The following is a 26,288-nucleotide window of genomic DNA, read 5'->3' on the forward strand; positions in this document are numbered from 1 at the left end:
TTGTGAAGTAGTCAGATAAAATATTCATGTTCTTAAATAGAGCTGCTAATAAAAAAATAAGTAAAGGCTGGTTGCCAGCACTGCTTGCAATATGGTAGCAAAATGGGAATGAAAGCAATAGAAAATAGCATACCAACAAGGGAATTTGAAAGCAGCAAAGCAAATTTATATTTGTTTTATATTTTGCTTTATTCTTCACTGGTTTTAAAACTAATTTTTATTAACTATATCACCCGAGACTGAAAATACATACCTCAAATACGATAAGCAAGAAAAAGGCCCCAACATTCAATTAATAAAAAGACATTTTCTTTCTGCTTTGATTTTAGTTTTGGGTACACACTCCAATGCAGTATTGTGACTGAATATAAAAACAGAACAAGGAATTTCGTACTTAATCCATAGTCTCCCTCAGCTTCCACAAGAGTATGAATTTATATACTAAGAGGATATGGTATATAAGAAAGGCATTAGAAGTGCATTTTACTTAATCTATTATTTCTCTTTGAAAATATATTTTATTTGCTCTAAATACTGTTTCTTCTCCATTACCAGCTAGTCATCTTGTTATAGGGTCTCATAACTACATCATTCATCAAATTAAGATTATGTTTACTGCAAGAGGCCCCACAATGCAATAACAGCATATTTGAGCAGTGAGACATTGGGTGTAAAAGACCCAAGTGAGCCCACTGCAGGCCCCTGTGGGAGGGGAGAGCTTGGGAATAACTCTGGACTGGTTCTAGTCTGGTTCTGGGGATGAGCACCCATCAGAGGCTGGAGCACATCAGGTACACTCCCAGGGCACAGGGTTTGGGGTGGATTACTCTGCAAGGAGTCTGCTTTGAGTGCTCCCAGCTCACTCCTCAATGCAAACGCAAGCATGGAAAGATGGGGACACTTGTAAAAGTGATCTCCTGTGGGAGAACCACAAATCCAGTCAATGGATTCCCGTGACCCATCCCCACTTAAGTCTGCACTTTTTCTAGGAAGGCTACTTTTGACACTCCTGATTTTAAAAAAGACAACACCATCAATGAAACAACAATGACAAAAATAAGGAGATGGGGGGAGACAAAATGTCAGATGAATTAGACCACTTGATTGCTGTTGGCAGACTTTCTATGCTTGCTTTCTACCACACATATTTTTTCATATCATTCCCTTTCATTGTGGGGCTGGAGAACACCCAGTACCATAGAAAGAGTGAGACAAAGCCTCCACAGTGAGGATTTAGGCTCATTTAAAATAGCTTTGAAACATGGTCATATCCCTAAAAATCCATTTTTGGTTTATTTTATAATGGGCTCAATACTTCCTAAACCTATTTATAAATTCCTTCATCTTACGCACGCTGTATCTTGCTAACAACATCTTATTTTTAGAAAATTCCCTTGCCTGACAATTTTGCAGACTAGACTCAACCAGTCTCCTGATAAATTCAAATTAAAAACTTGATAATTAAATACGGAGAAGTATTTCATCCTGTCATAATCTTTGGCTGTCTGAAACATCAGAAGTTTTTATAAGGAAACTGATTTGTCTCCATAGGAAAAAAAAAAAACAAAAAACTCAAAAAAAAATCTAGAAGCTTGTCTGCTTTAATTAATCTGTTGCAAGACAGCTTTCAGAGGAAGGCCCAGCCACTCAGGCAAATTTTAGGCAATCTCCATAAGGTTTGAAGAGATGTTTATTCTCTCATTTTGGCACTGCCACTGGCTCAAATTCCAACTCTCTTGCTCCTTTGGCCAGGGTGCTGTTTTCCCCTCCACTGCAGAGATGATGGGCCTCAGCTACCAGTTCCTGTGGTGCATGTCAAATTGCCGTGTGTACTAATATGTTTTATTCACAATTTTTAGAGTTTGAAGTTAGATTAAATGACAAACAGAATAATACAGATAGTGAATCACCAAAGGAACTCCTTATTTGCTGAGCTATACTTTTATCAGAGACCCTGTAAGTTACTTGAAGCTTGTCTGTGTCTCCACACTTCATATTTCTTCCTCCAAGATACTCTGCCTTCCCTTTCAGTAAATACAGTCTGCACAGTCCTACTGAAAGTTAACTTTCTATTCAAGTTGGCAAACAGGCCAGCTATTGTATCCTCTCTGAATACTGCTTTTATCTGACAGGTCTGTGAGTCAGCAACATCTCCCTTAAATACCCACTCCCAGTATCACATGCACAACCACCCCAGCATCGTGTTCAAACCAATGATGCTCAGTGAATATGCCCTGGGCACGTCTAGTCCCAGACTAGTACAGCACCAACAGGATCTAAACTCGTGAAGGCTCATGCATATCTCAAAGCTACACTGACTTAATTTATGCCTCCAGATGGAGTTATCTTTCCAAGCAAAGCACAACACCAGTTAAGTTGCAAGCCTCGTAGGTGTGGGAAGAAAGGAGGCAGCCCAGGAGTGCTGCTGTAATGGAATACTGTGTTTTCACACCTACACCACCTATATTGGATAAGCAACTGTGCAGGATTGTCCGGGCATGTTCCCTGCACGCTGGCCAAGCTCTTTATTTGCTGACACATTCACGTCCTACAGAGCCAAGGACAAGATTAAGAAAGCTGACTCAGCCCTGCTTTGCTGCCTGTGAGGTTTGGGCGCTTCAGTGCCAGTGAGCAGCTCTGGACCCCGGGCTGAAATGCTACAGTAAACTTCTTTAAATGTTTTACTGCCCAGCTACATTGAAGAGAACAGAACAGCTATCTCACTGGAGGAATAAAGGGAACAGTAGAAGCCCTTTTGGGCTGTGGGTGCTGCTGTCCCACACCAAGCCCTGGGCAATCTCTGCCCTTTGGGATCATTTTGTACTGCAGAAACACCATGGAACATGATTTGTGTCCAAAGGAATATATGGTCCAAACACAACTATTGCAAGATTATGAATGAGTTTTTTACTAATAACTTATTGGAGAAAAAGAATGGGGAACCTATGAAAATTTTCTTCATTGTTTTCCCCATTTTACCCAACAGACTGGCCCGGTTGCTCTTCTTCATTACAGTAGATAATAATATCCCTTTAAATGATTATGAACCAACTATGGACTACACTGGTTCCATCTGGACTTCAGGACAGCAGAAATACCAGTGGGTTGTGAGCCCACAGCTGAGAACTTCTTACCTCAGTTCTTTCAGCTTCATGTCAGGGACAAAAGAGACAAGCAAATGTGGACTAGAATTTCATTTTCTAATGGCATGTTTATAGTCCTTATAGTCTCCACTTCTCCTCTAATAAGAGGGAATATTTCATTCTATCTAGAATTTGGAGGGAAATATTTAAATTATATTTTTTCCTCACAAATATTTCAGGCATATATTTCAGATAAATAACATTTCATTATTTGAATTTGTCATTGAAAGTTGAGCTCAGAGAACTCTATTAGGGACATAGGAATTATTCTCCATAAATGAAGGAAACATGTCAGTTCCATCAAGCCCATCCAGCAGATCACAGAATAGAATGTAACAGATAAAAAGCAATTAAAATTTAATTTATTGTTATTTCATTTCCACTCGATTCCAGTTGGAACTGCAAACATACTGAAGCACTGTGAGAAATGCTGCCCTGTCCTTGTGATCTCTCTTGGGATTTCTGGGATGCTTCCAGTGTGTTCTGAAGTTGGCAGTCTGATCCACCAGGAAATACACACAAAAACACGCTGATGTGAAAATTCCGTGTCAGTTAAATGTGGCAGACTAGGAAAGGTTTTGGCAAGGGTGGGAGAGCATCTCCCAGGACAGTTTTATAAAATGAACCGTTCTGACAGAGGTTGTATAAACAACTGCAAACCTCTTATGTCAACCAATTATTCCCCGTGTCCTGAAAAGGTCTGTCCGGCTACGGTGGCAGCTACAAAATGCATGTGGAGCAGAGCCTGCCCATACAAATAAACTCATACTTGTGTAAGATTAAGAGCATTAGGTTTGTTAATAAAAACCAAAATAATCCCTACCTCCATTCCCAAAAAGCCTTTGTTTAGGATTAAATAAATTGCAAAGCTGCTAATAAAAGAAGCAATAAAGCTGAAAGACTGAGAAAGAATTATGCTTATGACAAAATGAACATTCATTTTAAGGAATAATTATCCCTATATTTCAACAAATGCACACCAAAAGTTGGCCACAGCACAGCTACTATGTCAGGTCTAAGCAGCACCACAGAAACAAGAATAAAATTCAGAATACTTAGAATATCAACACTATAATTACACAGCAGCATAATTACAGCTAATTACCTTAAAGGTTAGAAATGAACCTGTGTAAAATAAAGGAAATTCTTCTTTTAGTTAATGGAAGGTTTGGCTTATAGATTTGTCAGGCCCAGGTAGGAGAAAATGTATTTCTCTTTTAAAAACTAACATGCCCTTTATGTGAATCTATAGCAGAAAATTATGGGAGTTATTAAACTCACTGTAGAGGGGTAATAGATGGTTCTAATTCAAAATAAACTGAGTAGAGTGTGACTTTTGCTGCTTGCAGTGGCAGTTGTTTAGCTGAGGCAGTCTCCCATAAATCTGAACAAAATCCATGATGCTGCTGCAAAACAAAATGAAAAACAAAGGCAACAAATAGCTTCACTTCCATTTATAACCACTGACCCAGGCCCCATGGAAAACATGTGATATATCTCCAGCTGAGAGCTACAGGGGCCTGGGAAGCGATGATATACACCAGCACTCAGCACAGTTGCACATGGACTGTCTATTATCAGATGCAAACTTAAAAATAAAAATAAAGAAGAGCATCACAAAACAAAACAAAACCCCCCATGACAAACAGCCAAGCCTGAAATGTCAATTTAATCATTAAATGCAATCACAACAATGTACCATCAGCAATATTAGACACTGTACAGAAAATGGATCAATAGGAAAAGTCTGTAAAGTGACAGCAGCCAATGTGTTCCTCACAATCAATTGGATTATAAATTCTCAGATTGTCTGTGTTGTCCAGATTGCACCAGGAACACTCAAAATAGGCAGGATAACAATCACAGCACTGAACTAAAACTGAAGTGGAGTGGGAGGGGATGTTTTAGGGTTTTTTTTCTTTAAAGTTCTCTTTGGATTTCATTTCTCCAATTAGTTCAGTATAAATTGGGGTTTGGGTTTTTTTACTGTAATTAAATTATCATAAGCCTTCTTCTGCCACTTTCCACTGGCTTATCACACTCTCGATGGTTGATGGAAGTTATTTATTTTTCTTTCTTTCCTTAGGTTAAGTCACTTAAATTATTAAGACTTTACAGAATAAATAATTAAAGAAATAACTAATTTAGTACCTCACTAACATTTCGGCAGAAATACAGCAGCATTTTCATTCACAGGAAAATACATATAATTTCTCAATTCCTTTTGAGAAATACTTTTATTAACACTCTTAGAAAATCAATAATTCTAAAACCAGAAGAAAATAATGGAACCTCTACAATGACTTTACTGACTGCATACTTTTGTTTAAAATTTACATTTCTTAAACATGCCAGGTCAAATCAATTCATAGCTTTTTATTAGCCTGACCTTCTTGCTGAGAAGTAACAGCTCTCAATACCAAATGTCATCACCAACAGTGAGAGTTATTATCTACATGTCTGCCTAGCTGCTTGTATGTCTGCACTTTTACCTCGTTTTCTCCTCGTATTTATTCTATCAAAATCAATATGGTCATGAGTAACCAATGACACTCAGCTTCTGCTAATGCTCACTGGAGTTGTAGCTATCAGAATACTTTAGTACCACGAAGTTGTTTGGTTTTTTGTTTGTTTTTTCCAAAACAGAGGCAAGTTAGTACTTGGAAAAGAGAACACAGCAGTAAGCTGCACAAGTAAGATCTCATGTCTGCTGTGAACCACGGCCAAACTCACCTGCTCATTTATTACAAAATGACTCATTAACCAAGATTTTCCCCCTAGGATCCCCCAAATCTATTGCCCTGTAGTTTCAGTCTAGTAACAACTAATTCTGTGTTGAATTAGGTTCAAATATACCCTCTATTTTTTCTGCTAGAAATAAATTTTTCAAGTGTCTGGTCACACAGTAAAAAAATTATTGCTAGCAACATTCTTTTTTTTTAATGATTTTATCATTCTTGAACAACATTTTTTTTTCTTTTTAATTAAAGCTGCTATGTTAGTTTTTAAAGAAAATGAAACAACACCCACAATTCCCTGGCTAAAAATCATCCTGTGTTCATTTCTTCTGTCATTAAAGAATAGAAAGAAAATAGTTCTTACAATCAAAATCCATGATGTGCACTATAGAGAGGAAAAAAATTCCAGCAGCACAGACAAGAGTCTGATGAGCTGGTCTAGGGAATGTGGATGCTTAGACTTTTGCTCCTCTGTCACTACACCATTAATTCCCACATTGTCCTAGATATCAGTAGGAATGCACTTTGTATTTATTTCTCTCCTCATGGCAATATGAGGAGCACTAGAACAGTGAATCAGTGACACAGAATGTTTCTGCTGTCATTATTCTCTGTCAGTGAAGGGCAGAATGCTGTCATTGCAGACTTCCTTAACCAAAAATTCTGTGTCCAGCTGTCCATGCTGGTTTCATTACACTGATGAGCCTTTGATAAACCCAAGAAAACTGTTGCCTCAGTGGAGCAGAGTGGGCTTTTCCTATAGACTTTTTTCTGTGTTTCTCAATACAGGTCTCCAAGGAGAACCTGAGAAGTGGATGGTGTGACTGTGGTCTCAGTATGTGCCCCCTTGTCACAGGGCTGTGGGGTCCCTTCAGCAGAATTCACTGGCCTACCAGCAGCTAGGAGGAAATTTGGGGTTCATTAGTGTGCTGGTGATGCTGAGCTCACTTCTCATTTTTTACCAGATCAGAAATGCCATTCTACAGCCAAGATGTACATGTGAATGAGAACAAACTTGGCTGAAGCTGACTCTGCAGTCAACAAAGGCACTGCTGGCAGCTGGCATTGAAATATTCCCATTATTCCAGCCTAAAAAGCAGTCTCCACTCTGAGACAATTTCTTTTACCATGCAGAATTATACTGACCAATTAGCAGAGGTGATGGTGAATTTGGTTTGGTTTGGTTTTTGACTGTCAAAACATGAAGAGATTCAGAGAGACTGGAGAGTCCTCAGCTCTAGAACTTGCTGTGAGGACAGGATGAATGTTCCATGTGCAAACAGCATCTTTTTTGAGAAACCACACGTCACTGTGCTATATTTGGTTGCTCTGCTGTATGACAGGGAAGATTTGAATTGCATATGGGCATGTGGATTTACTCAGGCCACATAAAACAGCACAATGCAACAAGAGGCTATATTTCCTAAAGCAAATATTAAACACAATCTGGGGTTTTTTAAATGAGGATCTGATATGAATGTTTACTGGATATTATCATAGCTCAGAAGAGAGGGACCAGAGAGAAAAGGAAATGATGCAATGAATTAGAGAGAGGAGACAGGGAAAACAAAATGGTCTGGTAGTGTATAAGACATTATCACCTCCTGTGACTTACCCCATAAACTGTGGTTACTATAACTTTTTATGTAAAAAGTTAGCTCTAAGAATTCTAGGCTGAACTCAAATGTAGTGCCAAATAACAAAGGTGATAAATTCACCTACTTGGTGTTCCAGGCATGACACACAGAGGTAAATAATTCTGTTTATCTTTTGACTGTGCCCAGGTTGGTCACTAAAGATGAACCAAATGATGGCTTAGAGATAAAAGGCAGCCTTGGTATCATTATAGAGTTTTCTGTAGTTTAATAAAAGGGAACAATTAGATATTATTTCTGGCCACAGATATTTGATATTACTGCTCGCTGTAAGATGACAATAAAATGTGCAGGTTCTGTCTATTTATAGCTAATTTCTGTACATTTGTGCTACAGTGAAAAGATTATAATGTCCAGAGTAGAACTGAACATTGCACACAAGCCAATACACCTGACCTCCATTTTAAAAGTGAAAGGAATTAAGAGCTAAAATCAGTAAGGTGAATCTCCAGAAGTTACTGAATCCTTACACTGGACGTGTCCCAGGCCATGAACAAACACCTTGCTCAGTCAAGGAGCACGGCCTGTAGCACTCTTCCCACCTCCATCATCTCCTGACACTTTTTACTTTCCCCTTTTATCCAGCTCATGCAGTAAGTCAGTTCACATAAGCATGCTCTAATTTCTTTCAAGCAATATAAATTAGAATAGTTTAAACAGTTAAAAATAGGTGATGTGAGGTAACCTAGCTGTTTTTCCTTGCAGCAATTAGGCAATGGTCCAACCTTGGAGCACTGGCAAGAGAACAGTAAGGGTGGTAATTTCTGACTGGTGGGAGGTGACAAAAAGGTGGAGGTGGTAACCTCTTTGGTGGTACAGATGGATGCAGACAAGGATGTCAGTCCACTGCTGTAATATGCACTGAATACACTCAGAGGCACATTCAGGTTCTTATATACAAAGGAAACTCTGCATCCAAATAATTTTTTTTCTATTGTTACAGAAGTTTATTTAAAAAAAAAAAAAAAAAAGTGGTTTTTAACCTGCAAAGTGAATTTATATATAGTGAAAAGAAAGATGCCTTCTGGAATAACCTTTAACTACTGTTCTGTACAAGATTTCCTCCCATTTTGTGTCTTTAAGTCTTCGCATATGAATAGCAGTTCCACTTTCTTTGCCCTACAAAATATGACAGATTCTAGACAAAACATGCCAACTTAAGTCAGAAGCATGAGTTGTAGTGTTATGTGCACCACCTATGCACAATATGGTAAAGCAGCTTTTGACCATCTTGAGCAGTTAAGAGGATAATGCAGAAAGGTAATCTCCACATTTACACACTCAGGTTTCCGTTTCTCCAGTTCCTGCTGTGTCCCCACGTCCCAGAGAACCGTAGGTAGGAGATTTTGATCTGCAGTGGCAGCCAGCTGTTGCTGTATCCCATGGAGTGCCCCTGCCCAGAATATTACAGGACTGAGCCCACAGTTCAGCCTTGCCCCCTTCTGTGCCCTCACACAGCTACTTGATGCCTTTGTGTCACATCTCCACTTTGCACAGAAGGGCTGGGACAATCTGCCACTCTGACGTGGTTCTAGTGCTGTTTGTAGCCTTGCCATGTTCAGCAAGGGCAGCTGTTCACCAAGAAGCAGAACTGGCTCTCTGGCTGTTCAGCTGAGCCACTGATCTCTTTTCTGGGTTGGTGAATGTGAGATGGCCATTTCTGGATTGATAACAAGCTGTTCCTTCCCCCCCCACTGCATTCATGAGACTTTTTGGCTGTGCTGTGCTCTCAAGCATCAGAGAGGAATGTGCTTCCAGCTGTCTTTCAAGAATCTCATTAGGTTTTCCCAGTCAATTCTATGAAGTTTCACATTGGTGCCCAAATACAATTGGTTTGTAACTATTTGGAGAATTTTTAACTTCTGAGCCTACATAACTCTGTGCTAGTCAAATGAACACAGAGATTATAAAATCAGTTTTCCAGGCACTTTCAAAGATGTTTTTTTCTTATGCTAATAGAAAAATAAGAAAAGGTTTAAGTGGGCTGTGTTATTTTTCACAGAACAATCTTGAGCAAATTAAAATGTAAATTTTTATACAATCACTGCTTTTGGGTGACAAATCTTTTGCTTAAGCCTTTAGATGCATCCTGCCTCTGTTTGATTTTCACATTTGAAGGCTTCAGAAGAACTTGCCTGATCAGTTCTGTGATCTCTTTTCTTATTTCTTATGCTGACTTATCCAATTTCTGCAAGAGTTTTTATCTTGCTAAGCCAACAGTGAACTGATCCAGTAGAAAGAAAAAATAATTCTCACATGTTGGGTGAGTGAACTGAATCAAAGGAGGGCAAGAGCCATGGCTGGACTGCTCAGGTATGGGGAATTAGGTCCTCTGAATTCTCCATTATCACCTCCAGGGATGCACAGCTCTCAGGACCAGGTCTGGGCCCTGCTTTGGGAGCAGGGGTTCCACCCTCACCAACACTGCCCACACCTCAGTAAAACCTTCCTAACCTCAGAGGGACACATACCTAAAGACCCCAGAAGTGAGGCCTAAGGACATGAAAAGGACAAAATATGGAAAACAACCTCAACTCTTCAGTTTGCTTCATGTCACTCTACAACTGCTAAACAAAAACCATGTAAATAAAAAATAAACCAACTGAAAGTGAATGTTAAAATTTTCTTCAATCTGACATACTGTTCTCAGAATTCAAACACCCACGACTACAGGAACTGAAACAACACATCTGACCAGAGACACTGTAAATATCTGGTCAGAGATACATCAATACTGAGTAACCTAGAAAAAAATTAACATTCATCCAGGAAATTAGTGGTTGACTTACGTCCTGGAGCATTTTGAAGGTTATCCAAACTACTGCAGCTGTTCTGTTAGCATGTCCTTCATCTGCATTAAGAACCATGCTCTGGACCTGGAAAAAGTGTTCAGCAATGCATGGATGCACAGCAAAGATTTAAAATTGGATCTTTTCTGTATATTGTCTCTGAATATTAAACACTTGAACCTTCTAAGACAAATGCCCAAAGTAATATTTCATTCATAATAAATGCTGTAATGATGAGGGAAATGTCATATGATTTATCAAGTACATAAAGCATTGTAGTATTTATAAATAGTATTTAACAACGATTAATAGATTTTTTTATAAATATATAGATGTTTCTCCCTGTGTATGCACTTTAGACAACACTATGTAAGATAATTATATAAATCACATAGCTATAATGGACAATTAGGAACCCAATTATACTCCAACATATCATTATACTATTATATAGTACTAATTTACTGCCCTCTAATACATATTTACTGCTACTGGTTTCCAGACTTTTGAGCTTGGAATACCTTAAAAATCTGCAATTTTTTAAGTTACCAGGAAAAAACCCAAGTATTTCTTTCTCTCCCCAACCCAAATTTGGAATTTTGCACCCAAACCTCAAATACTACCAGAGGCCCAGAAACTAAATTCTCACTGTCACTGCAGTAACAGGTTAAAATTGCAGCACTGTGTGCCCTTGCAGTGCTGCCAAGAGGCAGCTTTATCTCGCTTGAAATTGAGATTTAAGGCTTTGAGTGAGATACAAATCACCTGCCCAGCCATCTAACTCACTGGACCTCAGCATCATGACTTTTAAAATGCAGTTTTAATAATTTTATACATATTTTCTCTAGGACTGGAATCACAGTGTGCAAAGGTGTCTGGTCTTACCAGTTAAAAGGATAAAACTCCTAAAAAAAGTTTTGTATGCTGTTAATATTTCTAATACCATTTTGCATTGTCCCATGCATAAAATATTAAGTATTCCAGAAAATAATATCTTCCAAAATAGTTGTCTCAGGACTCCTGGAAAAGCCTGAAGAGCTCAGCAACATCTTAGACAATTTTGATAATGGCTCACCCCAAACTTAGACTATCAAATCTTTGTAGGACACCATTGCATGGCCCTTTTTACTAAAAGAGAGTGTTGTACTGGAGTATTAGACAAATGTGCTGAAAAATGTTTCGTGAACTATGGCTCAAGTGATGGCAGCTGCTATAATCTGCACTCAGTTCACCTCTACAAGGAAAATTACAACAAAAATTGCACGACAGCATTAATAAAAATTCCAAGATTGGTTCTATATGCAGAATCTACCTTAAAATACGTCCACAGTGAATGTTCCTTCCTCTTATAGTCTGATACGAGGATCAAATTCCTTCAATGTTCAATGAGAAGTCCAATTTCTAGACATAGTTGCATGGAAATAACTTCTGTAAACAGGGTGCGCTGCAAAGGTTTTAGAAGAAATACCTACAGGCATCCACTATGAAAGATCAGTTTGGAGAAATTCAGGATACACATAAAATGATCAAAGCCTTTTAATACCGTATCAGTGAAACCATCAAACTCTTGCTTAAATGAACACACCTAGTGATTGTCAAAGCAAAAAGTCCTTATGTGCTGCAAAAACAGGATTTCCCCTCAGTTATTTTGGCTTAACTGAGGCTTTCAGACCAAAACAGTAAAAGAAAACAATTCTATAATTTAAAAAAAAATAAAAAAATAAAAAAATCAAAGGACACAATGGAAAAAAACAGCAACATTTTGCAGAGGCAAGAGAAAAGGAAACAAGAAGAATGAGAGGAGAGGGTGATTAAAGCAAAATATAGCTCCCAAGAACATATGCTTAAAAATTCTCTCAATATTTCCTCTAAAACGCAGGTTCCTTGGAGGTACAAAAATTTTAAGGGACCAGGTGCCGATTCACTACTCAAACTGAGAACTTTGGATGCTTAGTCCTATTCCCTGAATCGAACAAAACCCATTTGGGTAGACTGAGATTTAATTATACCCAGGGTAGGCAGATCCCCCACTTATCAAGGGCCTGCCTGGTGCTGGAGAGCTGTCTCATCTCACTGTAATTGTTACTACAGCCCTAAAGCTCAAACTCATCCACATTCCTTTTTTTCTTTTCCCACTGCAACACTCAATCATCTCACAGGTCCTATTCACCCCTGCCTTCCAGGAAACAGAGCAGCAGTCTGGCCTGGAGGGCTGTCCCATGGCCCAACCACTGAGTTCAATTCAGCAACACCTCCCTGTGTAATATTTTAAAGGTTCTGATGTTTTTATCTTCTCATTCCTGTAATTTTTTGTTATTTTTTTTCCTGAGCTTCAAACACACATTCTTGCTGCATATATTTCTCCTCACAGAATGCTGTGACCCAGAAGTCACGCTGAATTTCTGACACAGCAAGTTGGCACCAGACAAGTGATTTCACTGCAGGATCACTCAGCAAAAAAAGCAAGGCCACGGGAATAAAATGAACTCCCACTTCCAGCATAACTACCCTAAAATATGAATCCAAAAATGTCTTATATTTTGCAAGACTGTATATTTTTTAATCAGAATTTACACCTGTCATGATGATATCACCATATGTGAAATGGTTCCAAGGGACGAGCACATAAGTAATAGAGATTTTCTCCTGGTCCCTTTGAAATAAAATTGAGAAAACCAGTGCTCTGAATCATGTTATAAGCAAGTACATACAGAATTTTGAATCCTTTGATCTAGGTTTCTTGTTTAGCTCTTGTCCACCTCTTCCAGGGTAAGAGCTGACTCAACTTTTTAAGAGCTGAACAGGAAAATATTTTCATATACCAAGAACATCTTCTAGCCCAAACTAGATAAAAAGTCCAAACTTCAGCAGCAACAAAATTGCAAACTAAAGCTTCAAAGATTTCAACATAAATTAGCCTAAATATGTTGTCGATCAATTCTGATTTCAGTATTACTTTTTTAGTTACTAAGAATTAAAAAATATTTCCAGGCAATTAATAATTCTGAACAACAGCAAATACTAACACTGATAATTTGGATGTAAATAGGGAATGAAAAATTTTCAACTGAAATATTTTCCAAAAGCTGTTATTTTTCACAGGTTGTTTCTGTTTTAAAAAACAGCCGAAATCTAAGTCAAAAGTAATGCTGGGGAGCTCCACATCAAATAAGAGTGGCTGTAGTGGATGAACCCAAGGCCCTTCTAGTTCAACCCCCAGCAGTGGTGGCCAAAAGCAGGGGCATGTTCAGCATGAAGCATTTCATCCCCCACATCATCACAGATCTCCTGAGCAGGCAGTGCTGCCTCTGTGTTCACTGATCCTCACTGGATTCCTCTTAGACACTTCCATTTTCCAACTAACCTGATATAAATGCTTCATTCCCACAACACACCCAGTGAGGAATTCCACGGATTAACTACATGTCTTGAGGAGAACCATTTAATTCTCTTTTCTTATCAACATATTTTGTTATCAAATAATAATCCTTATATGTTTCTCCCAGTACCAGATGTGGTACTCCCCTCACGCCCTGTTTTCTCCACACCATTCATGATTTTAGACCTCTACACGATATCACTCTTAGTTGTCTTGTCTCCTGGCGGAAGTAAACTAATCTTCTTAGCTTCACAAGAAGATTAGTCTATGTGATAACATCATACAAACAAATATATTTCACCCAGGCAGTTTGTGACTATTTCTTCTTTTTGCTTTTTATATTACAGAAATGGAAATGTAGGCTCCAAATTAAGCATATGAATACCTTGGCAGAAACCCTGGCCAAAAAAATTTAGTCATGCATTTATTTGCAAGGAAGCATTTTCATGGAGGGCGAAAGTATCATTTCCAAGATTTACCTAGTTTTAAATTTTACTTGAAACTACGAAAATTTTCGTTAGGTAACAGATGAAGGAGAGATAATTATTTGTTATCATTAATTTATAGTAACAATTTAGCATCCATGTTATTCTACTTCAAAGCATTCCTGGAAAGACATGTTGTAATTATTTTTCCAGCATTTTGCTTAAAAAAAATTCAGATTAGGTCAGATTAAACCACCGGGGCACTAATTTCAATTTAGCGACTCTACATTACACAAATGGGATTTAAACGATCATATTTAGAAGGATTTTACTTTAGATGAGAGAATTAAGAGACCAGTATATGTTACCCACAAATAACATGAGCTGTTTCTCAGTTGTGTGGCTCCTCCTGCACGCCAAGATGGCGAAGGGCTCTGAGGGGAAGCTGAGTGAGGGGCGGCTGAGGGCGCTTGGTGTGTTCAGCTGGTGAAGAGGAGACTGAGGCGAGACCTCACTGCAGTTACAACCTCCTCGCGAGGGGAAGAGCAGGGGCAGGCTCTGATCTCTGCTCTCTGGGGACCAGGGACAGGACCCCAGGGAATGGCCTGAAGTTGTGTCAGGGCAGGTTTAGGTTGGATCTCAGGAAAAGGTTCTTCCCCCAGAGGGTGGTCGGGCACTGACCAGGCTCCCCAGGGCCGTGGGCACAGCACCAAGGCTGACAGAGCTCAAGGAGCATTGGGATGATCCTGTGGGGCACAGGGTGTGACTCTTGGGGATGGGCCTGTGCAGGGCTGGACTCCATAACCCTCGTGGGTCCCTTCCAACTCAGTATATCCTGTGGTTCTGTAGTCAGACAACAAAATAGCAAGTTTCGAGAATCAGCATTCTTCCAGTTTTCACCTGATATAAAAAGACAAAAGGAACAGCCAACAGTTTGGAGGGTGGGTGTTATTTCTTTGCCTTCTGTTCTAACCATCACTTCAATACTTGGTTCTAAATAAAGGAGATGAGAAAAAGAAGATTTGAAATTTCACATTGTAAAGGAGGGGTTTATGTGGAATAGAAAGATTAAAAGAGTATGGCATAAGAATAAAAAAAGGTGATTCTTCTGAGAATTTTGAAGCAACCCAGTGTTCAAAATCAATGACAGTAAAACAAACTTAGGAAGAGAAGGAATAAAAATACATACTCCAATACATATAAATAATAAATACATAAATCAGAGGAAAGCAAAAGGATAACCTACTATTTTTTCTCTTAAAGAACACATTACACTACCTTTTACTTCTCCTTCTTTTGAAGTCACTAAATAGAAACCCCTTATTTGATTCATAAGTGACTTGAGATATATCTCTGAATATTTGAGACACACAACAGCAAGTGGAAACAAAAACATGGTATTTAATCTGTTTTATCACCTTTTTCAAGGTTTTCTAGCAAGAGTTATTGAAACAGTTTCAATGTCTCCATCACCTGACCAAGTGCATTCAAGAGAAGAAATTTCAAATAAACAGCAGCACAAGATACATAAGTAGAGAACTCAAAATTAGTTGATGTCTTCTATCAAATTCTTTGATATAAGCAACTTCTGAGAGTAGAGTGCATGCCTTTATGCTTTACACCACCAAGCAAATTATACTAAACAATGATCTGTACCAAACACTTCAAATATATTTTACAATTCTTGCATATGCTATGAATTCAGTACTGGGTTTTTTTTTTCAAATGACATTGCCTTTGGGAAGCATTCTAATTTTAAAAAGGAGAGGGAGAAATATCAGCTAGGTCTAAACTCCCTATTAACATGTTAACAACTCTTTTTAAATCATGATTCTGCTATTATTGAACAAGGCAGTACATTCTTGTTCTCCAATTTCCTGCACCCAGAAATTAATTCTGAATAGTAGTAACCAGAAAATGATAGGGATCTGGGTCTCTGCTGACAGTACTAACAAGGTAGCTGATAATCACATCTGCAAACAAATTTCCCCATTCCTCAACCCTTCCACGAATAGCCCAGGTAAACAAAGAACTCAGGCCTGGAATAGCAGAGCAAACAATCTTCCCTTTATTCAGCTGTGGGATAAGTTTTTACAGATTTTCTCAGATCACTGTGCATCAAAACATGAGAGCAGTGCCTGATTATAAGGAATTCGTGAAAGATCAGCAGCACTCAGACACCAGAAAACAGAGATTTACCAGTATTAATCATGTTTCAATAAAGAATTAGATATTTGACTTTTGGTAGACATTGAATGGGTCTGATTTCCAAAGAAAACAAAAAAGTATCCTCTGCACTTTAATGGTAAAGAACCACAGGCAGACAGAATGACCCCTGATAACTGTAGAGCTGATTTTTGACCAGGCACACACACACACACACACCCCTTCCACTGACCATCTCATTGCCTCCCTGATGAAACCAGGGCACCAGCCCCAGTGAATTCTTAAATTGGCCTCTTTCTAAACACATCTTTCTTCCCATTTCAAGACTCACTAATGCCACCTGTTAGTAGATTATCTGGATGGTTTGAAAGCCATGCAACACACAGAGAAGTCAGTCAGTATGAGTGGTGTAATTTTATATGCTCTCCTCTTGGATTTTTCAGCAGATTGGAAGTATGTTATCAGAGGGCTAACAATGGTTGGGTAATCACCCTTTGTGGATGTTTGGGTACAAACTACATTTGTGGTGAGTTTGTTGACTTACCTTTGGCATGTCTGCATGCATATTTGACAAGAGAAACAAGAAATGACAATTCAGAAAACTATGATACTTTTCAGACAGAGAATCTAACGCTGAGAAAAGTAGCATCTACTCAATGTTCATTTAAGCTTAAACCAAAAGGGAAGCTTTTTTTCAAAATGTCTGTTTCTGAACAGACCTAATAATGTTTAATCCAATTGTCAGGTTTTTTCTTGCTTGCTATCTTTTAATTCATTCTTTGGTGAGTGATCCCTACTTTTCAATGGTAAGGTGAGCAAGTTAAGGAGCGTGAAAATATGAAGAAACTTTTAGAAGTAGGATGGGCATTGCCTAAAGAAATAAACATTAATAATGTGAACAATAACGAAATGATGATAGTGAGAAACAATAATTGAACTCTTATCTTGCACCCTTCAATGTACATTGAATTCCGATGGCTACTAGACCTACTACCAGGTATGTAGGTGTGTCACCTTATTTTATTTATTGTTTTTAAATCCCAAATAAAAACATTTTTATTTTGTTCAACTGGGAATCTCTCTTCTTGTTCCTTTTCAGTAAGGAAACATGATAATGTCAGGTCAAATCTAAAAGTGCTTTGGTTTGTCTGCCAAAACTAACCCTAAAACATTTTGGAAGAAACTGCTCTATGGCAGAGAAGTGATTTTACAAACCCAGCCGTCAGTCTTTACCGCACCTCACAGAAGTATCCTCAACATGAAGTAAGGAAAGGTAAAGGGCTGAATCTCCTCCAGGGTGTTAAGAATTCACAATAACCTTTCTTGCTCGTGGTTACTGTGCTGCTCTGGGTGAAAGTAATTTATGGGAGCACGTGGATCAGTGTGGCCACATTGCACTGCCTTTGCTGAAAGAATTCATCAAAGGAGGATCTTCAGAGAAAAAGGAAATTAAGTCAGCCCCGGGTAAGGGCTAATTTTCCAAAGAGAAACTCTTTGGAGTTTCAGATAGATCTCAGCACACTTTGTTGCAATTACCATGAAAAAATTCTTTGGCAGTTGAATTTTTGTAGACTGACCTATGAAACTTTGCAGTTCTCTCCGATCATGTCACTGAGTCACTGGTACGACATTTTCAGCAAGAGTCTGTTGTAAAGCCAAGCTTTTCCAACGCTGTTTTCTTCTTCATATCATTACAATCCTTAACAGACTGAAGTCATTCCTTGTCGATTGACACGACAGATTCTGTTGGAACTTTTGACAGCCAGGAAGTAGTTTGAGCAGTATTTTTAATACTCTCTCAGATTCACCAGCAAGCCCACAGCTCAGCCATTAAAGCACTTTCCCAGCCAGTGTATAAAGAAAACAGCTGTTGATTAGACTTGCTTTCTGTAGTGTGTACAAACAGTACGGAGAGCAACAAAGCGCCTTTGCAGTGCACAAACACTGAGAGAGCAAAAAGAAAACGAACACAAGGCATTAAACAAAGAAAGGATGTGTACAATGGAACAGGCATAAGCTATTTATTTTTTGTTTGTTTTTCTTTTCATGCTAAAAATAGAACACAATGCTTATCTTCGTGTAGAGACTACTCACCAAAGCCTGAATAAACCGGAGGTCAAGAATATCAACGTCATTAAAACTCTTTCCAATTTTCAATTCTTTATCTAGATTCACTTTTTCCTGATATTACTTACTTCAGAAACTAAGCCCTCTCCCAAGGAAATGAAAAAAATCCATCAGAAATTCTCTTAAGTGGACATTTTAAGAAAGAAATGATCAGACTTAGTCCTGGTCATCTATCACAGTTAAAAGTGTCCTGAAAGAAAAATGTGAGACACTGAAGCTAAGAATTTGGTCAATAACTTTGAAGCTTTTTAAATTCCAGCTCTTGTAAAAGGTTGAACAAATTTCTACAGTAATGTTTCCTAGCTATGAAACATCACATTGCCTGGAGTTACTTGGAAGGCACAACAATTAGCAACAAATAGGAAACGGTGCACATCCAGTGGAGGTCAGTTCAGGAGTTTTCTTTCTAAAATTGTCATTCACTTAAACAAATTAAATGTGCTGTTCTATCATGCCTTATCATTACACTGAAATTAAACCTTGAACGAAGTTTGTAACAAGACTGACACGTGGCAAAAATAATCTGACCTTAACCCAGCGTGGTTTCACATTGGGGTTCTTTGTACTGTGCATCACAGGATGCTACTACTGCAAAAATATGAACAGGGGAGTTTTCCATCATGAAATATGTTTGCAGGGTAAAGGCTCCTCTGTGAATGTATCACAAGTTCTTTGTAAATTACCAAAATCTTATCAAGACAACCTATCATAGAACTTCAGGATAGATTTGCAGATACAACAAAGAAATGAGTGTGCTAACCTAAGGCTTTAGGTATGTTCTAAAAACATCTATAGACTAAGAGTTGTGATGTACCAAAAAAATAGGAACTGTGCTGACTTAGAAGACAAAATACAATATTTCTAACATTACTGTTATATTGAAGAACTTTTATTCAAGAAAAATAGGAACTAAAATTTAACTAATTTGAGTTCTGTCCCAGCCCAGATAATTTTAACTTCTCTGTTAATAAAATATTTCATTTTTACCCCCAAGAATATTTTGTTGGGCCTAATTACAACAAAAGCCTCCTGCCTTACCATTTTAGTGGTGCTGGTGAGCAGCTGTTGCCTCTGGAATTGGTAGCACCTGAACTTGGTAACAAGAGCTCTGTTCACTGTTCTGGATGGGGTTAGCAACTGCCTTCACTAACTAGCACTGACATCCTCTCTTCCAATCAAAACCATCTCCCTTAATGCACACTGGAATTATATTTTTCAAGTCCCAGTGACTCATGGTCAGTTTTGTTATTGATTACTACAGCCAAGTTGTTTTACCCTTGTGTCACTTCCAATTTATGAGCCCCATTTAAAGAGAAATTCCAATCAACTCTATGACCTTGTACTTCATAGGAGATTTTTACCTGTTTCCATTGCTGTATTTTCAAGGTGTCATCCAGCTCCTCATGTTTAATGGTTTGGTCTCCTCGGCATCAGTGCTATGACCATGTTTTGTCAATCTTGTACCTTTCCTGTCTGCTTCTTTAATGAAAATATTACAGTAATATTAGCCAAAATACTCTCCCCAAGGAACCCCATTAGTAAATTCTCTTCAATCCGAATGTTTCCTTTCCAACACTAGGAACTGTAACCTCTCTTTTGTCTAGTTCATCACACCTTACCTTCTCTTCTATTAATCCCCATTTTTTCTAGCTTTAGTAATAATTTATTATATAGATTTTTTTCAGCTAAATCAATAATCTGAAGTCTCATTAGAAAGGTTTGTATGTCACAAGGTGTTTTCTGTAAGTTTCTGCTTAATTTTACTCAATTTTTCAGCAATTGCTCTATATTCATGTTTTTCCATCTAAGCTCACAAGGCTCATAAGAACACAGTTCACCCTGCCCCCACTTTCTTACTTCATAGATATCTCTGAAAATGCCATCCTACATGTACCAAGCTACTTTACCTAGAAACAAACCCCAAAAAGAAGTATAACTAGAACAAGAACACTTCTTCTTGCCTTTTCAGAGAAAAAGAATGATTTATGATGTGATCTAATAGTTTCAACAGTCACCCAAGTCTCTAAGCAGAGTTATAACCCCGAATAAAATGGTTATTTTAGTGTAATGATGCTTGCTCAGCAATTAGTAGCAAATGCAGATCAGTAGAAATGCTCTGCAGAGCATTAAGAGCCCATGGATGTGCTTGTCTGTGCACACACTGCCATGGTGAAGTCTCAGGTTTTACAGTCCTCATCCATTCTATAAAGGCCTGTAGCAATCAGATCAATATTTCCTGTGTAATTGTTATTGTTCAAACAGAGGGGCTCATAGGCACATATAGACCACCTATAGATCTCTCAAAAAAGAGATCACTTTTTTGACCCAAAATGTACAGTTCAGCCCACCTGGAGCAGGCAACAAGTATACACATGTTAGAGTTAGAGTTCTAATCTTATACACAGTTAGAGTTCTAATCTTACTGCTTTACTCTGTCTTACAAACTGTGTTGTACTGGTAACTTCTTCAGGTTTTAGATACCTTCCTATTATGACTGTTGTTACAAATTTCATTTCAGAGGCACTGGAATCACAGAGTGAACACACCAGAATGAAGAAATATCAGAAAAACTCAGAAACCAGATTTCGACTCTACACTGATACAACTGAACGCGACTGTCAGATTTTTTTAAATCAGCTGGAGACTCTTGAGAAATGCAGTTTCAATTCCTCTCTTCCTCTGGTGATGATAGTCCACGGCTGGTCGGTATGAACTCACATTTTGATTTAATTCAAACTACATCTGATTTGATACACTTTCCTTCTCATTACACTACTGCCAAAAATATCTTCAGGTATCCCGTTGGGATTACAAAGATGGTAGATTTCCCTGGTAGCAGTCATGGCTAGAAATAATACATCTCCCACAGATTCTGAAGGAACAGCCTATAAGCAATTTTTCCCATGGGACCCCCATGTCAAGGATTAGACTCAGCCCCGGTTTAAAGCCAGAAGAGCTTGAACAAGTACCTGAATTAATGTGCTGTGCTCCTGGAAGACTGAATACCATTTTCATTTCCCTGATGTGTTCACTGCCACATATTTACAGACTTCTTGAAAAGTGCACACAATCTCCCCACATCTTTCTCACAGATACACCCTCAAAAAGAACTTCTCATAGCCCCTTAAGCTAAAAGCAAAGCCTTCAACATCAGTGAATTATAACTGAACTGCTTCCAGTTAAACTGTAAAAAAGCAACCAAGCAGGAAAAACCTTTCTCAAACCCACAGCAATACCAAGAGTGACTTTTCATCAGCTTCTCAGTTGAAAAAGAAACAAAAGGCAGGATAAGAAATTACATCATTTTAACAGGTCTTTGATTCTCACAGAGCCACTGTCCTTACCTAAGGTGGCAAAATGGATCTCCCTTGCACATCTTCAAATACTCAGAGAAACTCTGAACACCCCCCTTGATGCAGATAACTCTCTTAACAAATAAGGGCAGGGTTGACTTTGGATGAAATATTGCCTTAGACTATTTTAGCCAAGCCTCACAAACAAGAATCTGTTCAAAATCTACACCCTCCTCAAAGACAAACTACAGGCCTGAAGCTGTTGCCATTGAAGTTCATCATTCATATTAACTTCATTTGCGGAGGTTTCCATACGCATGGAAACCCAGACCTGAGACTCCCAAATTCTGTTACACCAGAAGAGATGAGGGTATTTTATCAGTTAAGGAAATACATGCAACTAGAACAATTTAACCTGATAGATTAAATGATAATTCTAGTCCATCAGATCAGAAAAACGCTTTGATACAGAAAATTGTAATCAGGCATTTAAAAAAGAATTACTCAAAAAAAGCAGCTCTCAAAATGGAACAGCTATAGAAGATAGATGGTTGCTGGTCTGCAACCCTCCAGCTTCCCTCCCTCTCCAACTCTTTTAGCTTACAGGAACAGCTGCTCTTGAATGAAATCAGAAATTTTCTGGGCATTTCTGTCTTTCCTTTTAATGAGTAATATCAGTTATCACCAGATGAGTTCAAATATTTTGGGACAACACTTTCACTGATAAGAGTTCATACTACAAAACATACATTATTATACAGTTCTTATATTGGTTTTTAATTTTTTTATCTACCAAACTCCAAAGATTCTCAGCATTAATCACGCTGAAGCCCCTAAAATCCATTTATCAGCATTAAATCCCTCCTTGTTCATATTATGGTTTTTGTTTCTTTGAGCTTTTCACAAGAAATATTTGTGAAAATATTTCAGACAGACACTATTTGACATTGTTTTCCCATAACAATGGTCTTTTTATTGGTTTGTTGTGTGGTTTGGTTTTTTTTTTTAATATAACAGGTGGATGGGATATTAGAAGGTTGGATTTGGAAAATGGCAGCAGCTCTGAAGGCTCATCATAAACCACTGAACGTGATCATTGTAGACTGGCTCACACTGGCTCGCCAGCACTACCCCATTGCTGTACAGAACACACGCCATGTGGGACAGGAGATAGCAGAATTCCTGGAATGGCTGGAGGTAAGAGCCCCCAGATCTGGAAAATGTTTCTCTGGAAAAGATTCATTTCCTTGTTCTTTTGAAGTACTATGCTGGCTAATGCTGTTCATTTCAATCACTCACATTTCTTTAATAAAGTCCAAATTTTTCTTCCATATAAACTTTGATAGGACTTCATAAACTTTCACCATGCAATAGAAAAAAGCAAGTGGTCTTGCTTATTAAAATATTTTATGTATCTTTAGAGGTAAGATAATTTCCTGCTCCTTTAGCTTTTCCACTGGCACATGTGTAGACAGCTACCACAGTCCCACCCTTTGAAAGCAGGCAGACATCATTTGCAAGCTGTTAGTTCAGCAAAATGGGTTTATGTTACCTGTGCTTAACTCTTGCTTTTAATGCAGGATTCAATCATGTCTGATTTTTGCCACAGTTTCCCAAAGATTATGCTAAAATAATGTAAAAGGAGACCTTTCCAGAGGACAGACATCTTCACAAAGCAGATGACATGGAGGCAGCAGTGAGTGCAGAGACACACTAATACAGTGACTACTTATCAAAACTCCTGCTACTTGGTGAGCAGTGACCATGGCTGGATTGAAAAGGCAGAAAGCAAATACCAGAATGAGAATCACTCATACAAATCAGGGAGCCTAAGCAACTCATATTGCATCAACCTCTAATACTAATTTAAGCTACCTAATTTGAAATGAAATTATACTTCTGTACTTGACGGTGAATTTTTGAATATATTAATTTAAATAAGGTGAGGCCTAAGGTGGAAGCTGAAAGATTTGTAGCAAATACCATCGAAGGTATAAGCTGCTTCCAACCGGAATGGCAGAGCAAGAAGCTGTCAGATACCATGCCCAGTTAGGGACAAGAGGCACAAAAGAATGGCAAAAGAGCCAGAGTCACTATTTTTCATTGAGACATTACAAGCAACTTTAGCTCTTGGTCAAATGCAGTTTAAGTTGATGGGGCCTAAAGTGATTTTTGAAGCTGTTAATTATTGAATGAATCAAACGATGGACTTTGCTCATTTGCCAGGACACACCACATTGTCAACAGTAAAGACTGTCTGTGATTTCTCTAGTGTCAACAAACAAATCCAGACTTCAATAAATGACTCCTTGCCCCAGCACTGTAGGTAGCTTCTCTTGTACCATGATATGTTCCAGAATTTAAATATACCACAAATTTTCACACCATTAAATAGCTTGTGTTCAACCAGAAAACGTTAAACTCAGAAGGGGAGCTCAGGTTAAAACCCCTTCATTCCAACTCCCCTAACTATCTCTTTGCTCTGCTTACAGGCAGTCAATTATTTGAAATATTCTCAATAGATATAATAAAAGCTGCAGTGCTGCCCAACATTTTAATTAAGAACAAACAATAAGTAAATATTAGTGCTCTTAGTCCAAGAATTAATAGGGCATGATCAGTAACAACCTCGATAGCATCCATCTCAACACCACCTGAGAAGAAAACTGGTCAGATTCTGTGATTCCTAAGAGCTGCCTCTCTCAAAAGAAACTTGCCAAGTTTCACCTCATCTTCAGAAGAGATGGGTATTGAGACTGTACAACAACTCCACTGGGACAGGCAATATCCACAAAGAAATTAAAAGAGAGCTTTGCCTTTCCTGCAAGAAAAATATGCCACGTTCTTCTTTACAAGTCAGAAAAACTTTGAGCCTTGCAGTTCAGGTGAAATGCTTAAGATGTACATCTTAATTTCTTAAATGCTTAAGATTAGGTAGAAAGAAGGGCCCGAGGCCAGTTCTGCTTCAATAGGTTTGTTTCAGATCAGATACTCAGCTTTATACAAATCAGTCCAAGAAATATCACTGCCATATCACTTAACATGTCTGATCAATCTTTCAATACCTTGTCTTCCCATTTAGCTTGTGCTTGTATCTCAGGCCAAAAAAGCAAGGCACTTCCTATAGAGGATTGTTTTACTCTGAAGTTAAAGGACAGATAATCATTTTACAGTCACAGGAAAGTCAGATGCTGCAGACAAAAGGCAATGCACGTTTGCATCACTTGCTACAAACAACAACAAAAATCCAACTATCTGTGTTGGTGGTTTTCCTGTAGTAGGAGGAGGTTTTCTAAGTAGCAGTGCCTAAATATGTGGCATTTTCCTGCTGCATGAAAAGGAAGCAAGGGATACTCAGCCAGTGAAGAAATTTAGTGAATGATTCACACACTTCATTTGACCACCACCATCAACATACAAACTTCTTGTGTTATAATTCATGGTATTTCTAGCTTGTAATAAGTATTTCATTCTTTTCACATTTCCTGCATCTAAATCAAGTTGCCACTATCTTCCAGGAATCCATTCAATTTTCCAGAAGCAATGCTCATCTAATTGGGTACAGCCTAGGAGCTCATGTTTCAGGATTTGCTGGAAGTTTTATCAGTGGTACAAAAAAGATTGGAAGAATTACAGGTAAAAGACTTATAACTTTAAGAAATATAATAGTCAACTGAATTAAATTATGCAGACATTTGACATATCAATGTCATATTGACAATTAGCTGTTGAATAAGCAATATTCACCACAGTTCAGAAGTTTCATCCCATTGGTTTGGAAATCAGATTTAGAAAATTTAATGAAAACATTTTTCAAAATTAAGTCTCATAGTGTTTCTATCTTTGATCTCTCTTACCTCAGTCCAAACTATGACATACAGAATATACAAACATGAGAACTACAAACCCAAAGACTCAAGCTGCATGTTGCTTGAATTTATCTTGTATCTGTTCCCAGTGATTGATTAAACTAAATGTTAGCCACTGACCTTGGATCTTTGGTCACTGTCTCGACCCAAAGTCATTCAAATACACTGTTCATTGTTAGCAAGTCATTTAAAAAAATACATTAAGGAAATTGTCTAACTGTGCTTGAGCTTTTAATTATGGTACAATGCTCACACTGTACCATTCAAGCCATTCTCCTGTGGCAAAAATTATAGTTCTGGATTACATTTTACAAGAGGCATACCATTAGAATATCCCTGATAGATGCTCAAAATAAACAAAGTTAACCCCTAACACTTGATTATTTTGACTAGTGGCATTCTGAACTTTCTGTAAAGTTTTGTAACTGTACTAATTATGAGTGTAATGAAAAGACATTTATAATGTTATTGGTACACTGCACACAGTACCTGAACTAATGCCCAGTGACAGCCTAAAAAAGGCAAAACCAAAACAGAAGTGCATTTTACACAAGGCCCACATCAGCTACATTTAATCCATCAGAGGAAAGATTTTACTTTAATCAGCTTTAGAAGTGAGGTAAATATACATGATACACATATATATATATGAATATACATGAATATACTTTGAAGTCACAACTCTAATCTTGGATTCATTGCCA

General features: G+C 38.1%; 1 protein-coding gene and 1 long non-coding RNA gene across 2 annotated transcripts in view; both read left to right on the plus strand.

Moving 5' to 3' along the window:
• Positions 1-1,862: 1,862 nt before the first annotated feature.
• LIPC (lipase C, hepatic type) overlaps positions 1,863-26,288 on the plus strand; it is a 35,234-nt gene continuing 10,808 nt past the window's right edge. The window contains exons 1-5 of the mRNA XM_027644108.1: positions 1,863-2,039; positions 15,207-15,228; positions 20,941-21,128; positions 22,733-22,912; positions 25,234-25,351. Of these exons, the coding sequence (XP_027499909.1) occupies positions 1,878-2,039; positions 15,207-15,228; positions 20,941-21,128; positions 22,733-22,912; positions 25,234-25,351 (670 nt within the window). The 5' untranslated portion in view covers positions 1,863-1,877. The remainder of the gene's footprint in view (positions 2,040-15,206; positions 15,229-20,940; positions 21,129-22,732; positions 22,913-25,233; positions 25,352-26,288) is intronic.
• Positions 7,983-11,997, plus strand: LOC113947508. Its single transcript, XR_003527766.1, has 2 exons — positions 7,983-8,129; positions 8,242-11,997. It is a non-coding gene; the product is annotated as an uncharacterized LOC113947508 (long non-coding RNA).

This window comes from Corapipo altera, unplaced genomic scaffold (assembly GCF_003945725.1).
Source record: "Corapipo altera isolate COAL_440 unplaced genomic scaffold, ASM394572v1 50, whole genome shotgun sequence".
In the NCBI taxonomy this organism is placed as follows: domain Eukaryota; kingdom Metazoa; phylum Chordata; class Aves; order Passeriformes; family Pipridae; genus Corapipo; species Corapipo altera.